This window comes from Lissotriton vulgaris, chromosome 7, assembly GCF_964263255.1.
Source record: "Lissotriton vulgaris chromosome 7, aLisVul1.2, whole genome shotgun sequence".
Taxonomy (NCBI): domain Eukaryota; kingdom Metazoa; phylum Chordata; class Amphibia; order Caudata; family Salamandridae; genus Lissotriton; species Lissotriton vulgaris.
This window is the reverse complement of record NC_141695.1, coordinates 184,867,164-184,885,994: the sequence shown is the minus strand read 5'-3', so window position 1 is coordinate 184,885,994 and position 18,831 is coordinate 184,867,164. Positions and strand designations below refer to the sequence as shown.

Here is an 18,831-nt window from a genome sequence, read left to right as displayed (position 1 = left end):
AGAACGTACTCACCTTCCCTCCCCAGGACCACCTATATCCAGGCACCTCGTACCTACCTGAGGATGGGGAACTCGCAATATACAAGCTCATATTATTAAAAACACCACTAAATCTATAGGGATACTAAGAATACTCACTGATTACTAGGGATATCCATACCCTACACCACACTTATTTACATCAGTTGGTCTTGCGGCCACTCAGACCCAGACCGGTCTACCCTAGGGCAGATATTGCGCACAATCCGGTGCGACTACACATGGGCCTGCAGAACCCAATGCTCCCTTTTCCAAACGACCAACAATCCTGTCGATCTCCACGCTAGTTCAACCACCTAGCGCTCTCACTTATTCAAGCCACAATCCAGTGGGTATACACACTGGTTCGACCCCCCAGTGCTCTCACTAACGCCGCATATCAACGACGACCACATTCCTATGAACACCTATACATATATATATATATTGGGAAGTCTCTTCACTAAGGGTCTGCTACTACAATAATATTATGGGATGGTGTACTAACTTAGTCCCTTGGTTGCAAGTCTCCTCTCTCCCTCACTATTACTTACCTGATCAGGGGTAGCATCTGTTCAAACAGTAATACTTACCAGGAAAGATTATCCTTACTGTATGAGGACAAAGATATACACACTATGTGACTGAGTTCTCTCCTGATTCAAGCGCTCCTACCCCCCTTATCCATCAGTGGCTCAACAGCAACTGGCTTGAAGCCAGGATAACTTTATCATAAAAGAACTCATGCACACTAATTCACTAATTAATGGGGTCATTTATTATTAGTACAATATAAACCTTCACACAGATATGACAAAGACTATAGGTAGAACACACCGCTTGAAAGAGAAGGATTACACATAACAGGAACACTCCGCTGAAAGGGAAAAGATTGGACATAAAGTGTAAATGTAACTAATTCAGACTACCTCACCTATTAGAAGGAAGATTTCTCTCTCTGCCTCTGGTGGGATTAGGGCTCTCTCTCTGTCTCTCCCTCCTTCACCACAACACCACGCCTCTGGTTCAGTTGCTCCAGCTGACAGCCTTCTTTGATGCTCTCTGCACTGCTTTCTCTCTCCTCATCTTCAGCAATCGTCTGCCTTCTTTCTCCATTCAAGAACTGCACTCTATTCTGCAGCTTCAGCAGACATCCTCTCTCTCTCTGCAAGCTGTTCTGAGCTCCAAGCTGTTCTGAGCTCCCAGCAGTTCTGTGCTCCAAGCTGTTCTGAGCACCACGCTGAACTGCACACCACGCTGCACTGACCTCCAAAACTGAACTGAACACTCCTCCTCTCCTGTAGCTCACTAATATGGATTCCTCTCCCCTCATGGAAATTTCCACCGGAGGGCTGTCTCCTACCGAATTCCTGTGCCAGCTCCCAGGCTTCCACGCAACCACAGTGCGCCTCTGCATGTTACGTCTGGGCCCAAGAGAAAAACACATTTCTCGGATAAGAAGCAGTCCTAACTGGATTTTCCCTCTAGCACAACAGCCTTAACTAAAAACATTGCCTTTACCCTAAAAAGTCTCCCAGCTTCATCAAAATGGAGTCCCTCTAGCTCTAGGCCTGTAGGCCTAAAAGGGGTGAAATGCTCCTTAGCTCTGTCAGAATACCTACATAAACCATACCAATGTGTCTAATATGTCAAAGCCAATAGGCAATAGACAGGTTAAAGTCAAGAATAAAGGCATATTAAGCAGCTATCCTCTTCTAGATCTGGAAAAAAAAAGCTTAAAAGGGCCAACACAGGCTAAGAATACCTATACTAGATGCGAGCAAGACTAATGATCTATATCACTGCTAAATAAAGCCAAAAACTCTGCCATAACAGGGCCCCGCCCTTCGTCAGGGGTTTACTCTACAAACAAAATGAAAGAATCAAAGTATCAGAATGATATCCACATCTCAGTAAAAGTTAAAACAAAGAAATAACGAAGATCCATAGCCAACCGATCGGTGAAACAGACTGAGGAAAAATAGTGTGATTAAAGCAAAAGCCGGGTTAACCAAGTCGTGAAATAACGGTAAAAAGGTGTGGTATCCCAAGTTCAAAAAATCGCTAAAAAGGTTAAGAGAGCTATCAATGGCTTGTGTAGGCAAATAAATCGAAGACTGTGAGATAATAAGCATGCAAGTGTTAAGAATCAGGCAGTAATGCGTTACGAGAGCATAGGTCCCCGTGCGGTACTCACAGTCAGCAGACTACGCGTGCACTACGCGGAGTTCCCGGTTAGCGTCTGTGTACCAAGCGGAGCCGTGGTGAACTTAACATTCAAGTGGAGGGTGAACAACATAAAAAAAGGACTCTCCAAAAGTGTTGTCAAAAGTGAGCGCCATATTGGAAAGTGTATTAGTAAAGGAAGAAAACAGTGAACTTAATAAAACTGAAGAGAAAATAAAATTATCATGGCATCATGTATACAGATACAGGATAAAAAAGATGTTAGAGGTAGCATTGGAATTCCATGCGATCATTCAGCCCATTGGGTACCATGGTGGACAAGTAACGGATCCAAAAGTTCTCTTGTTTCAAAAGAGTGTTCTTGTTGTTCATGGTGGGTTTCACTTGTTCCAAAACAAGGAATTTGAGTTGAGCCACATTGTGACGATTTTCATGGAAATGTGTGGCCACTGTTGTTTTAGCATTCACAGATCGAATAGTGCTCTTGTGTTCTAAAATCCTGACACGGATTTTCCTTTCAGTGTGGCCATTGTAACATTTCCCGCATGGGCATTTAAGTAAGTAGATGACGTTGCTGGTATTGCATGTCGCGTTAACTTTGAGTTTTATCGGATGGCCTTTCAAAGGATGGTTGGTAGTGTTGCCTTGGATACAGTTGTTGCAGTTGCTGCAGTTGTAACATGGTTGTAAACCCTTGTATGTAGTAGGAATGGTCGGTTCTTGGGGTTTTGTCAATTTCCTTCAAGTTGCGACCCCTGGTAAAAGCAAACATAGGTGGTTGGCTGAAGAGGCCCTGGAAATCAGGTTCCAAGGTCAGGATCGACCAGTGTTTACGGATGATGTGTTTAAACGTGTTGGACAGAGCAGAATATTTGGACACAACGACCATGCGATCTGAGTGTTTCTTGGGTTTCACATTCTCCAGCACATTTTAATAATTCTTGGTCTACTGTTTCATCCATAAAGTCTAGTTCTTCTTTTTCTTGGTTTGGATTGCTTTCAATCTTAATTTCAAATGAAATTGTATTTTCTTTTTGCTGTGCTTCCATTTTTTTGCTGTAAGTTGCATAAAAAATAAATATATCAGTGGAGATAGGGCACTGTTGGGTTTAAGTTCAGACAGGTACTTGTGAGTTTTTAACAGTGAAGTAATCTTTGGGCAGTGCATGGTTTCAGGCAGGAAGTAGAATTATTAAAAAGTGCCTGTAATGAAGCCTAAGTAAATTCATAATTATACCACAGAAGCCTAACTCAATAAATAATTTAAATAATTAAGTCTTTCTCAATGACTAACTCTTATAGAGGGACAGTATGTTACTATCTGAAAACGTTTTCCTAAATTAATTTAAAGTGCATAACATAGTTCTCCTTTCAAATTTTTTAAATTATATCTTACCTTTGAAAAATAAGTTAAAGTTGACAGTGAAAATGCTCTTGAAATGTACTTCAGGAAGTAGTAGTCAAAATGGCTGTGTTTCTCTCTCTTTCTTTATATATATTCAGGTACATAACCAATCAAATGTCTTGAAATAATAGTAGAAAATGAAAGTAACATTTTAATTGGTTGTCAATTCTAACACTTCATATGTGTTTTTGTCATGTAATTTAACTCAGGATATTTAGTCAGGCCTACAGCATAATTTTCTCAATGGAATTCCATCAAATTTGGGTAAATGGTAGGGACTGCTATGTAGTAGGGCCTATTCTATATTTGATGAAAGTATCTCCAGTGGTTTTTCTGTAAATTACTTTCCCACCTTTTTTTAGCGAGCGCTCACCGGTGCGCGCCCCGGTACGCGTACCGGCAGCGTTACGGGAGTCCTCCATTTTGTGTATCGTTAGAATTGAGACACAAGATGGAAGGGAAACAATGTTCGGAATGGGTAGAAGGGGGCATGGTAGACACTTTCTGACCCTCTAGGTTTTCTGAGGGGGGCTTAGGACGCTCATAGAGGTACAAAAAAAAAATCGCGTGGGGAGCGCCCGGTACGCGCACCAGTAAGCGAACCGGGGAGCGTACTTTGGTGAAAAACAGTGAAAAAAGTTACAAAAAGAAAAACGTTTTGAATGATCAGAGGTAGGGTAGCTCTGAAAAGAGCTATTGGGTTCTGTGGCTAATTTAGGTACCTACAAGTAGGTTCCAATGCACAGTTTTAAATTCAGGAGGAATATTCTATTCGCCTCATCGGAGAAGTGCACACCATCTCCTCTGTAGATGTCTTGCATGTTGTAACGCAAGTTATTGTTGTATATTAAACCCATTCTAAAGTCTCTCATGTAAGCAGAAACAGATTTATTCACATGTTTCCGTGCTTTCTCAAATTGTGGAAAAAATTGGTTGGACCACTTCCATTTTTGTCTTTGGCATATATTGGAATATACCAAGGCAGTTTGGGGAAAAAGTGTCATCAATTGATGAAAGGTGTCCTTTAAAAGCATTTCCAGACCAACCCCAGTCATAGTCCCAAAATCATTTCCACCACAGTGCACTATTAAGAGGTCAGGGTTTGGCAGATACATAAAAAAATTATATTAAAAACATATAAAATATATTTTTCATTTAAAAGAATAATACATTTTACAGATTTTGATATTTGCTATAAAAACATTGAAATTCACTGAAAAAACTATAGGTTATAGACCATATATAGTTAGGAATTAGCATTTACAAAACCTTGACTGTTCAATCAGTAGCGCCCCCCCCAGAAAATATATCAGGCATTAATAGTGTTCCTCTTCTTGGGGATATGGGACCAAAACATGCCTACCTTTAAAGGAATTCACTATCCATTTTCTGAAACGAATATTAGAGTGAAAGTACTATGCACCAGGTATCATGCTTTCTGAACAAGGACACAGAATACATAGAGAAGGGTGACACTCATTGAAACAAGCAATGGCAAAGACAAAAGGACTGGAGTTGGCTACCAGATTTTTTTGGGAAATTCTTGTTTTGTTTTGTATGGTCTTTTGCAAAACTTTATTATTTGGAAAGCTGCTGGATCCTCTTCAATCTAAACAAATCCTCTTTCCACCCTTCCTCCAATCCTTTCATCCTTTCTCCTATCTGCCCTTCCTTCCTTCCTTTCTTCCTCACTATCTTCCTTCGTTCGTCAACTTCTGGCCCAAAGACTGATTGCCTTATTTAAGTACATATTAGCTAAGACCTTACGATTTTCCTTAAATTATGTATTTAATATGGTTAGCTATAGGGTGCTTCAGCCAGACTTTGTCCATTAGTCTGTGGTTCTGCCACTCCCATGTTTCTTCCACCCATTCCAGCATGCATCAAGTGGAAATGTGCAGCCCACTTTAGCAGATCTTTAAGAAGTGCAAAACAGAAAAATAAAATATAATAACACAATTTTATGATCATTCTATTTTTCCCTACTGAGGCAGTTTTGTTTACCTTATAGGGCAGGGCAGATCTGGGCTGTCGTCACAGCCAGAAGGAGGAGGCAGGGTTGCTGCGCTTACACCAATATCCCAGTTTGGCCAGCCGTCTTGGGCTGGTCAAACAGACATGCACACTTAGCATTTTCCACCCGGCCTTATTGCACAGCAGGGTGAAGAACATGCACAGGCTCTTACTCGCTATCTGAGCCCTGAACCATGCTGCTCAGACCAATCACAAATCTGCTGTCATGCTGGTGACTGCAGCGTCGAGATTGGTTTAGGGGAGTCTGGGAGCCTGTGTGTATCCATGCATCAAAAGAAGAGGACAGAGGAGAGGTGACGGCTGGCAGCCAGGTAGGTGAATTTTTTTTCTACCTCTTGCCCACTCCTCACCCATACTATTCCATGGCAGCTACCACTAAAATTCAGTTGTTAGTTCCCTTCATTAGGGCTTGGTGCCGTTTCACAAGGAGCACATCAACACACCCAGTAATTTCCCTCTGTGCTAGGGAGTATTGTGGCAAAGTGAGGTTTTTTTTAGAACAAAACAAATGTATCTTTGGTCAATGGAAAGGAAATGGAAATGAAGGAAAGAAGGAATGAAGGGATGAAAGAAGGAAAGGAAGGGAAGGAAAGAAGGAAGGAAGGAAGGAAGGAAGGAAGGAAGGAAGGAAGGAAGGAAGGAAGGAAGGAAGGAAGGAAGGAAGGAAGGAAGGAAGGAAGGAAGGAAGGAAGGAAGGAAGGGACACAAGGAAAAGAGAAGAATAAATGAAGGAAGAAAGGAAAAGAGGAAGGAAGGATGGAAAAGAGGCAAGACAGGAAGGAAGGAAAAAAGGAAAGAAAGGACAGAAGGAAGGAAAACAATGAAGAAAGGAAGTAAATAAGAAGGAGGGGAGGAAGGGAAAGAGGACAGAGGAAGTAAAAGAAAGAGGAGGGATGGTAAAGACAAAACAAGCAAGACAAAAAAGAAATGGGGAAAGAGGACAAAATGACAAGAAAGAGGAATGTGGTAAGAAGAAGGCAAGAGAGAAAGAGTACAGGCAAAAGAAGGAAGAGAAGAAACAAATGGTAAAATGAAAGAAGGAAGATGAAAGAAGTTTAGTTTAGTTTAGTTTGTTTAGTTTGTATAGCGCAAACAGCTACCCAACAAAGGGTTTCCCGGCGCTTGTGATTCAGTGTAGAGAGAAGGACAGCTGGCTTAGATGTTGAACAGCCAGGTTTAAATGGCTTTTCTGAATCTGATGTAATTAGCCTCTGAGCGCACAGATTGTGGCATGGAGTTCCACAGAGAGGGACCAAGGTAGGCAAAGGATCTGCCTCCCATACGTGATAGTCTTATTTTGGGCACAGCAAATTTGTTCGCTGTTGCAGATCTCAGCGTCCTAAATGGACGGTAGCGTTGTACCAGACTTTGCAGATATTTAGGAGCTTTGTTTGCAGAGATTTTATGCATAAAGCATAGTGATTTAAATTTAATTCTATTCTCAATTTTTAGCCAGTGCAATTCACGTATGAGTTTGGTAGTGGGTGCATGGATAGGGATTTTACCTAGCAGTCTTGCAGCAGCATTCTGCACAGTTTGTAGTTTGCGAACTGTGGCTTTGTTGGACCCTAAGTATAATACATTGGCATAATCCAATCTAGATGTTATTAGGGCGTTAATGACATTTCTTTTAGTATGATCTGGTAGCATCCAGCAGATTTTCTTTAGCCACTTCAAGATGACAAAGCAGGTGGCTGATGTTTTTATGGCCTGCTGGTGCATATTGAGTGTGTCATCAACAACAAAGCCAAGGTTTCGGGCCTGATTGGATGGAATCGGAGGAGGGCCCATTTCCTGAGGCCAATGTTGAGGTCCCCAGAGTTCTTTGTTTTTTCCTAAGATCATAAGTTCGGTTTTTTCACCGTTTAGTTTTAGGAAATTATTTTTTAAGAAAAGAAAGAAGGATGAAAGACAAGAAAGAAACAGAAATGAGGAAAAAAGAAAAGACAAGAAATAAGGAAGACAAGAAAGACAATAGGAAATAAGGAAGAAATGGTGGACAGAAGAGAGAAATGAAGACAGAGTTGCAAAGGTAGAGCACCCTTGTGAGCTTATATTCAGACTTCGAGTGAGCTGCCAGTATGGTGTGCAAAAAGCAGAAGTCTGGTAAATGGAGATAACTTCAAAAGAAATTTACAATAGCATTGACAGGAGACTGAAACTGTTAGGGATGGAATGTCCCCAGTGCCCTCATCTGATAGAAGGTGTTCTGCTCTCACGTCAGGATCTACAAACAAAGGCAACACTAAAATAATAATAAAGTAATAACAAAAACACTGACACTGAAGGGAACTAGCCTGTGTGTGGTTGTTCTCCTTGTGAAAGGGCTAAATGCAGTCAATCAAAGTTAAGATAGGTAGTGGCTGAAGTAGACTGACCCATTGCCTCATGCTATATGCTGTGCTGGGTGGAAGCAAAATGTGAATGATATTAATGGATGAAGGTAGGTGGCTGAAAGCTCCTTTATGTAGGTATATTATACTTATAAGTTTAGTAAAATCAAAAGGTCTTGCCTAACTCAAGACCTAAAGATGTACATTTAATAAGCTTACACAACCACCCACCAACCAAAGTTCAAACAAGTTAAACACAGTGGAGATCTCTTGGCATACAGGTACATGGCACTGGAACACTGTCAATCTAGCAGCCAAGATATCTAAAGTTACAAAAACTGAGCTGTTTGCATAACTAAATGGCTGAAACTGGCAGCACTAACACACTCTGGATGAACAGCCCCCGCTATGTACAGCCATCATGATCAATACTCATGCACTGTCCAACTTCCCTTCCACAGTTCACCAACTCAATACTTTTCTCAGTAAAGAATACTAAGCTTGTTCCTTGATCACTGGTTATCATAGCAGTATCTAATCAGTGTAGACTAATGCCACATGTAGCTTACAAAGACACATATACTCACAACCATGGATATCATACATGTATTCTGTGCTATCAAAAAAGTGCTTAAAATGTGTTGTGCACCCCTTGCCTTACATGTTCCTTGCCTACAGTACCATTGTTTTAGCTAAACTATTTGAAACCCTTAGTTGCAGAACTATGACAACAAAAACAACTACTTTTCTGCGGCTTTTGACTTGAACGTAGCTTAGGTGAAGGGTAACAACTTGTAAATATATGAAAAGTATTTCTTAGAATATCACTTTTTGTTTATATTGAACTTAAGGCACAACCACTACTAACGCATGTGGCTTTTACTAGCGTTGTGTGAAGTTAAAAACAATGTTTTCTCAAAATTTGTGAAGCTTTTTCAAAATGGAATATATCCTTTCGAAACTTCATACACGTTGCAAATGTAAACAAAATGCGAGGCTTGAAAAGAGAAGCCAACTAAAAAAGTTTTAGTGTGGAATCTGTTTCGCAAAAATGTTTTTGGGGAAAATGAGGCGATGGTTCATCAACTTATTGCGCACACGTGAAGAAGCCAGGTTACGGAAAGAGATTATGTCACCTAGGCCATTAAGTGCAGCCAAAGAAGTTCACGGAGCCCAAATATATTAAGTATTCTCTACGTCTAAAAAATAATGGAAAACACAATATAATAGCACAGAGTAGCTTGTGTTTTTTGTAACTTGGTCACAAAAGCCATCTAATGTTAGTTTTACATTTGAGGATCTTGTGGGCGCCTGTGGGATGTTGTCAGTGTGTGTGATTCAGTGCTCCAGGGGGTTATGACTGCTAAAGGTAGTGCCTGCCGCATACTCACCTACACCTGTGACACAGGGAGGAAATTTACTATAACTACATTTAATTGGTGTATTTTCATTGCAATAACTCGGGAAATGTCTCTCAAAGTGCAAGGAAACTAAACATTCTGCTGTCTCTCATCGCCCAGACCACTGAGTTTATTGCACTGTAATGTAGCGTTTGTTTTAAATCTTTTTAATTTATAATGATATATAATGATACATTTTGTAGTCCAAACTGCAACGCTGGGAAACTTAGGGGTATATTCTCACGAACGTGCGATAACCATCGCCAAAATAGGTTAACACAATTTCACATATCTCCGTCTCTCTCTGGAAAATAACTCTGTGTCAATGTCACATTCTCAACACAGCGGTAACATGTGATTGTTTCCCCATAACGCGTCAAATGACCGTGATAACATTACTGGGACGGCGATACAAATCCAAACCGAACGCGAAAAAATTTGTGTTAGATCCAACTGCGATAAAAAAAAGTCAGCGATAAGCAGCACCAGTCCTGCAAGTCCCACAAGTCAGGCTGCAAAAATCAGTATAAAAGTGGCAACAAAAAAACACAAACATAACACAAACAACTGTGAAGCACCATGGAGGTAGCCAGAGCAAGTATAGAGGACAACCAGAACCCCACACGCCTCACAGAGGACCAGCCTGGGACCCTGGGGTCAGGGAAGGGCAAGGAAAAAAAGGAGACGTGGTTCAGTCCGCAGGAAAACAGAATCCCGATGACGGAGTTGACACTGCCACCATCTAATTGCCATTGGTGAAATTTTCTGCACTAAATGTTGCACTTACACTTGTCAAAGTGATGTGCTAATGCAGAGGAGTGACACGTGCAAAGGGAATGTGTCTTGGAATACATTTATTTGCACATACTGTGCCTGTGGTCATTTTGTCCTGTCCCATAATTGCTAAGGACAATCTCAATGTGACATGCTCATGTGAAGAAATTGTTAATGATAGTGTCCCTTCAGGCTATTCCTGCTGTTGCACTGGGGTTTGGTCCACCTGCCTCACCCTCATCACCATTGTCTGGTGCATCTCACACATGGATCCATGGGGCATTGGTGCGTACACATATGTTGTGCAACACACAGCATGCAATGATCATCTTGCACACTATTTGTGGGCTGTACAGGAGTCTTCCACCTGTGATGTACATGCACCTGAAACTTGACTTCGACATGCCAAATGAGCGCTTCACAATGCCCCTGGTACATTTGCGGGTCGCATTGTACTGCCTCTGGGCTTGGGTGTTCGGGGCTCGGAGGGATGTCATTATCCACGGGCAGAGTGCATATTATTGATCACCTGTGACAGGGGAGAGAGATGTGTCAACTGGTGGTTCCGCATTCTGTATTGGCAGGCTTATTATTATATTGGTGTGTGATGTGTGGGACTTTGGGATTCATGTTTGACATGTCTTGCATGTGGCAAATGAGCAGCATCCATGTGTATTACGTTGCCTCACAGCAGCTCCTCACTCCCCGAGCCTATTTACTTGTGTGCATTGCGCGGTTGCATCACTTGCACTCCTAAGACACACCATTGTCATGACTGTCTGAGCATGTCTACAAGCCTGACAACAATACAGTGATATTGGCCGCTGAAGGTGGTCGGCCACGTGTGTGTAGGCCTGTGTTGAGGATATGGCAGACACAGAGACACACGCATGCTTTGTGGCCATCCTGGAACTGAACCAGGCCCTGAGCCCCGGGCTTTTAATTCCACTCCTAAGCTGGCCAAGCCCACTTTCCTTATGCTTACAGGGTAGACGACATAGCTACATGTCCAAGGTCTACCCCACTGCCTCAGGTAACATGGTTGCGTCCACTGTCTACGACACTACAAACACCAGCAGTATATGTCCACATGGACAGGTCTGTGCTCTGCATACGTGAGTCTGTCCAGCACATTACTGCCACACTTGGCATTGTGTACATTCTGGTTCTTGGGCTACTTGTCTCCTTCGCACATACTTGTTCCCACCTCTCACCACATCCTGCTATTATGTGGCAGAAGTGCCATGACGTGGATGGTTATGTTATGTTACGTTATGTTAAAAGCACTTATACAGCGCACAGACACCAGGCGGTTTCATGGCGCTAGAGACAAAGGGGTAATGATGGAACATGGCTGGCCCCTGTTACGACAGTTACTTGTGTTGTCATATCTGGGAAGTGGGCATGTTGTTTGACATGTTGTATGTGATGTTGTAACGTGTGAATTCCCACAGTTATGAGTTGCATGATTGTGGAGTTGAGGTGTGGTGTGTGTTAAATTGGTACTTACCAACGAGCAGTGCATTTGCGTAGGTGCCATCTCAAAGCGCTAGTTGATGATGATGGACTGTCGGAAGATGCAGGAATCCTGAACACTGCCTGGGTAGCTGGTGACGACCAGGGCCAGACTGGGAACCAATACCGGCCCTGGCATAGTGCTCGGCCACACCCCCCCACCCGCGTGGTGTTGGGGGTGCTGCCGAGCTCTTTGCCAGGGTCGGTTTTTGCCCAGTTTTGTTACAGGGCTGATTTTGCATGGCCCTGTAACAAAAAGAGACTCCAGGGACCCCGAACCGGCCCCCCACCCTTGCGGCGCACCGGGGGATTGCCCGGTGCCCGCTACGGCCAGTGGGGACCTGGTGATGATGTTGGTGAAGAGTCCACGGGGTCGACTATTGCCTGCACATTGATGGAATGTGTGTGCTTTCTGTTGCGATAATTGTGTGAAGTGTCGGCAGGGGGCACAAGTAGGACATGTGTGAAGTCAATTGCCCCCAACACATGCGGGAAGCCAGCTATGGCGTAGAAACCTTGCTTGGTCTCCAGCTGTTCCTGCACAGCGTTGGAGAAGTGAAGGTTCTGGGGTACCAAGCTGATGATGGCATCTAAGACAGTTGTGATTAACTTTCATAGGGCTGGCTGTGAGACTCCTCCGACTCTGGCGATTGTTAGTTGGAAGGTACCAGAGGCCAACAGGTGCAGCACAGCCAGCAGCTTTGTCTGCTGAGGGATGTTGGTTGTCCGCTGTGTTGGTACCATCAGCCTGTGGGCAATGTGGGTCAGAATGCGGAGGAAGGTTGTCCTTTTGAGCCTTTAGTGGGCAATGACTTCCTTTGGCATTAAGTCTGTGAAGCTGGTGCATTTTCGGAAGAACCGCTGTCTTATTCGGCGCTGCCTCGGTGGTAGTCCAGGGGGGGTGGTCCAGGGGAAGGAGGGTCCGGGGGGGGGCTGGGGCTGATGGCGGTGGGTGTTGTGGGTCTCTTGGGTCTCCGAGCTGCATGATCGGTAGCTCCATGACATGTGTTGGTCTGCCGATGTGGCTCTGGGCTGAGCTCCAGTTTATACTGCAGGTTGTTGTCCTGCTTAACACCAGTAAAAGGCAGGTGTTCATTCACTGCTGTTAACGTGCATTATTGCCTATTTTGGGATCACTTCGCCGATCTGGCTGATCATTGAGAATATCGTGAAGTTTTGTTTTCATGTGTTTTTGCACGTGAACGCCTACTCTGCATATCATTAGAGTTAGTTGTCGCTCTCATCTGTGGCGATGTTTTTTGCGGAAGTTATCGCTGGAAACTGGTGATTTCTGCAGTTTGCGCCAGCTTGAGAATGGGAGGATGAATATTTCGCCACTTTTGCGGCGTCAAAGTGTTGATAACTCACTGCTAAGTCCTTGAGAATACGCCCCTTAGCCTCTTCTCCTAAGAGCCATTCAACTTCTGTACACCGATACGTGGACAAATGTAAGTCTGGGCAAAGGTGCATCGGTCTAAACAAAATACCTACAAGCAACAGATTTAAAGAAGGATGTGTGTTGTCTACATTTATTTTCAACTTGTATCTAGAGGAGGTGACAACAGCTCTAAGAAGCATCAACTCTCATCCCACCACGGTCTCTGGATTTAGCTCTTCTAAAATGCTTTATGCCGACAATGTCGTTTTGATCAGTCACACCAAGTTCTGCCTACAGCGCTTAATTAACGCAACCACCCAGTATGCTGCAAATTGTGGGCTATGGGTCAATCTCAACAAAATAAAAACATTAGTGACAATGAGAAAGGACCCACCACCAACATTCCATCTAGATGGGTCAGCCTTGGAATCTGTGTCAAAATATAAATGCCAGGGTGTCAAAAATGACACCCAGGTATTTATATTTTGACACAGATGTGCTTTTACGAAACTGAGAAGTGTGATACAAAGGAGAAATAACACTATACCCTTTGCTTTCTTCTCAATAAGGAAATCTGAGAAAGGCTTGTCTCTTGAAGCCATTCCTTCAAGTTGTGGCTGACAAATACATTCCCTCTCACACTTACAGAGCTGAGGCCCTGCAAGGAAGATCCGACAAAATAATCGATAATGCCATAACAGGGACATACCAATGCCTGTTCAATCTTCCTCGCCACGCCGCTCCAGCTCAAATTTGCCTTGAGTTAAGCCTCAGGAAGCAGAGCATAGTTTGGGTGCTTATTTAAAATTTTGTTAGAAGCTAAAAACGATCCCAGACCCACTCTAAGTACTACTGTGTGGAAGGGCATGTGTGTTCCAAGAAATACCCTTATATATGACTACTTAAATCTGGCTTTAACCAAGGAACATTGGGCCCTAACCCTTTCACCCCAGCTTTTAGTAGAGTCATATTCAACCGCGAAAAACAGCAAATCTCTCATGGGTAAAGCTGTGCTATGCATTAGATCACATGCTTGGATGATAAGTGGTTCATAGGGCCTCCTCAAAGCTCAGTCATAATTAGGGCACCTGTTTGGGCTAAAGTCCCAGCTCCAACTGCTGAATCTTCGGCTCAGCGATTTTCAAACCTGCTTTAATTCCCCTGTATGGAGGAGAACGTCTGCTTAGATCTCATGTCAGCTTTGTAACTATTGAATGGATGAAATGTGTCATATTGTCTGTATTTGTCCAGCTCCAATGACAGAATTTATAGGACTGCTAAGGCAGTATTTAATTAGGAACAGAATACGCATGCACCAGCAAGCAATTATAGCCTGCCTTCAAAAAAATGTTACCAGGGCATATTCTCAAGACCCTATCGCCACCACAATATCAGGGACATTATTGTGGCGATAGGGGCTGAGCCCTATTCACAAGGCAGCGTTAAGCCACGTTAAGTGGCTTAACGCAGCTTAATGCTGCCTTCTAAATAGGGCCCCCTTCACACTGTTTTTAGCGTGGCAGGGGTATGAAGTGGGTGTTGCGGTGGGTGTTCCACTGCCACACCCATTGAGTTTGACGCTACCTCCTATTCTCAAGTGCAGCGTAAATAGGAGGTAGCGCCAAATGTAAGATTAGGAAAAATCAGGTCTTACGGTGGGCAAACGAGGAGAAATGCTTTATTTCTCCTCATTTTTGCTATTTCAATGTGTGCTGCCTGAAGGTGAAAGCACCCAGTGCGCCTCTGAGCTCTGTGTCTGCCCGGCATTGAGTAAGAAAAGGAAACATGATCACGTGCATTGCTGCTGAAAGTGAAAGCACCCAGAGTATGCAAGGATCCCCCTGTCCGCCCCATGACCCCCTGCGCCTCTGAGCTAACTGACTGCCCGGCATTATATAGGAAAAGGTAACATGATCACGCGCACTGCTGCTGAAACTCAAGGCACCCAGATTATGCCGGGGTCCTCTGTCCTCCCCATGACCCCCCTGCACCTCTGATCTCGGTGCCTGCCCAGCATTAAGTAAGAAAAGGGAACATGATCAGCCAATACACACCCCCAAAGTTAAGAAATTGCTTCACGACAGCCGTAAAGCAGACAACCCAGTCCAGATGGGTCGTCAAAAAGGGAGAAAGGGCAGTGGCCCAAAAGTATCCTTTTCAATGGGAGGCCAGCGTTTAGCATTAACGGTGACGCGCCCCAATGAAAAGAATGGGCGGGGCTTCAAGTCCCCGTCTGAAGTCTCCTGTGCTGCGTTGCATGTTATGTTATGTTATTTTTATTTGCTATAGCGCACGTATCACCTGGGGCATCTTGGCACTGTTGCAGACCCTAAACTAGTAATTTATTAGACCTTCCAGTTGCATGAAAGAAAGAGAGGGAAACCTTGCCACATCTCCTAAGACATGGAGTAGTTTTCTACTCTCACTGTGTGGCTGCACTTTATGCAGCCATGCACCGGTGCACACAGCCTTGCACCAAAATGTAAAGGTGTGTGTGTGATATCAAACAAAGAATTTGTCTGGAAGACCTGAAATAGGTTTGGAGAAATCAAAACATTTCCCCAAGTTAAGCCTCAAAAAGATGTTGTTTTTGGTGCAAAGTCCTATCTATAAATGATAATTGATAGAGAGAAGCATTTAAAACTATCGGTGGATGTACAGGAATTCTGTTGTACTAAATATGGGACACCCCCACCCCCCTTGATGCAAAGCAGCATTGCATTGCTCTAGTGCTACTGTCCGGGGAAACAAACTTTACAACAGTCATTACATCGCACTACCTTTACAATGCAGTCATTCCAACGCATGATCCTTTACATCGCATGTCATTACAACGCAGCGATTACTTCACATGTCACTACAACGTATGTCATTACAGCGCATGTCACTACAACACAGGCATTACATTGCATGTCAGTACAACGCATACTATTACAACGCATAGTACCCCATCACTATCCAACATTTACCCTACTGTTGCACTCCACTGGAGTTAGAATAGTAATTTTTACCCCTAAACTATCCAACGCTTACATTAAATGTAATTGTATGCGTTGTAATGGTATGCGTTGTAATGATATGCGTTGTAATGATATAATGATACAATGCAAAGTAATGGAATCCATTGTAAATGTAGTTTCTTAAAATGTGTTGTAATGGCATGCGATGTAATGGATGTTGCGCTGTAAAAACTGGGTTGTAAAAGCATGCGTTGTAAAAGTTTGCATTGTAAAGTCATACATTCGTACTGTCCACCACAATGAAGATTGGGGCTTGAAAGTAAATCCCAAATTCAGAGTTTGCATAACTTTTGTGATGCAAGCTTAGCACAAATTGTTAGTAAATTTGCCTTCCAGTATTCTGCGTACTACCACAAATAGATCCTTTGGTGTGGGATGACGTGTAAGCAGTGGTTTGCATGGATTTCAGTATTAAAAAAGACCAAACGTAGGCACCAGCTGTTGTGTTAATGCACACAGTGGACGGTGGAGAGATGTGTTGTCACCAAATTCATAATGTAGGGATACGATGTTGCTTTAAGTGTGCGGTAATACAATTGTAATGCATTTATTTTACGCCTCACCTTTATTCTTAATGAGGTGATCTTAATAAATTGACCTGGTTCTCCTAGCACTTTATCGGCAGCAGCATCTTTCTCTTCGTGACTTACATGAGTCACAAGAAGAGCAGTCGATATTTCTAAACTGTTGTGTTCCTGATTATTGTCCTTAATATGTGTCAACCGTTCACCTATGCCAGGCACCGATATTCAAATCAATTTAGAATTAGAACCAATTTAACCATCAGACGTGACTCACCTGCAACCTTAACTTGCAGCTGACAACACTCATAAGAATATTTAATTAATGAGGATCGACTGTGTTCATATCGGAAGTAATAGCTCTTTTCATCCGATCTCCTGACGTCATCGATCCTCAGGGAACAGCTCCTTTGCAACACATCTCCCACCAGTCTGAAGCGGCCTTTGGTTTCCTTGTAGATCACTTTAGTATCATCGTTGGAAGCCACGACCGGGCCCTCTTTCTTGGTACCTTTAATGAACCAGTATCCGCGGGGGCTCCTTGGTCTCTCCGTCGTCGTCATGTAGGTGAACTCGCAGGGAATGACTACACACAGGCCTTTCTGAACTGTGACGGGGGTGCGGACCTTCACTGTAGCCTCTTTATTTTCACAGACACATGCGGAGACTCCTACAGAGACAAGATTGGCAGGAAATGTAAACTGAATAATATGAACTGCTATGGCGCGCATGCGCGAGCAGAGAGATAGTAAGAGAAACTGAACATCACGGAAATTGCCCAAAAAGCAGAAATATGAGAAAAGGCTAGAGTGGGAGAAGGACCCACACGAAACTCTATTTACGGACGCTACGTTTTCAAGCATATTCATTTGATTAAAAGCATTGGGCCTCATTTATGAAAAGTGACTTATCGCTGCGTGAGAACAGCGATGCGTCACTTTTCATTGCGCCCTCCTTGCGAGAAGCTGTATGCGTCTTAATTACAATATGACGCATCATGTCGCAAGGAGTTACAGATACGTCAGTATTTCTGACTTATCTGTGGGACAGATTTACAAGCCCCGTAAGCCAGTTTTGCGTCACTTTAACACGAGAAAAGTGAAGCAAAAGTGGCGCAAGGGGCTTGTAAATCTGCGCCCGTAGGCACAAAAATTACGCATTGCTGGATTGTCACAAAAGTGACGCAACTTCAGAAATGGGTCATTTACCATGGGCAGGTCCCATTTCAAATGTTCCTGCATCAGTCTTACACCTGCTGTGAGGCAGGCGTAAGATATTGATGCATTTGCATCCTGGAGGTGGCGCAGTGAAATCTCAAAGATTTCACTGGGACACTTCTACGAAGCTTACTTGTGTTGGAACACCCACCCTGCCTACATTATAACTGGCGCAGGTATAATGTGGCGCAGGAGTTTACAAAGTGACACATGCACCTAGATCCGTCACTTTGTAAATATGACGCAACATGGTGCATTTTTTACGCCGCTGGGGCATCACAAACAGTGACACACCAGCGGCGCAAAAGTAACGCAAGAGTTCATAAATAAGCCCCTTTGAGTACAAGTAAAAGGAAATAACGTAGATATCTTAAAGCATCACCTTGGATAAGATATTTCACAATATTTTCTACTTCTTTAGTGGGCGTCCTCTTTAATGTTCTCCGTTGCCTCCCCGCATCTTCAGACAGAGGATGAGAAATCATACTCCTTCTAGTCTTACCTCTTTGTCAACATTTTGAATCAACATTTTATTGAAAGGTTTCACAGTGTAAAGATGAATACAGTAAAAGCATAGGATGTACTTCTTTATTTGAAGTCGTACTTATCCAACACACCACAGAGGAGTACCACAACCTGTCTACTCCAGAGTAACTCCTCTCCCACAGTCACGCATAGATATGCCGGCTTTCTAGAATGCCAGTTGATTACATCATAATTGTTGCAATCACCAATTTTGACACATACATCCTTACTTTTGCGTTTCAAGTCATACTGTTTCTAGTATTCAGTTTGTGCTTGTAATACATTCTCTCTAACTTCTTCAGGTGACCAAACAACACTCTTTGCAGTTTTCAGCCAAACAGTAATATCTTTGGACATGGGAGTTCTTCTCATCAACTCAAAAGGACTAGATGCAGTACTCTTGTTTGGGGTGATCCTGAATGTCCACACCATCTTGGGTAATTCACTTCTCCAAACTAGTCTCTTATTATTGGCTAACTGTACAATTTCCTTAATGACCCAATT

General features: G+C 43.1%; 1 protein-coding gene across 1 annotated transcript in view; it reads right to left on the bottom strand.

Moving 5' to 3' along the window:
* The window catches only part of LOC147701151 (sialic acid-binding Ig-like lectin 13), a 257,134-nt gene that overhangs the window by 178,330 nt on the left and 59,973 nt on the right, over positions 1 to 18,831 (bottom strand). Inside the window, exon 2 of the mRNA XM_086928585.1 lies at positions 16,863 to 17,255. Coding sequence (XP_086784711.1) covers positions 16,863 to 17,255 — 393 coding nt within the window. The remainder of the gene's footprint in view (positions 1 to 16,862; positions 17,256 to 18,831) is intronic.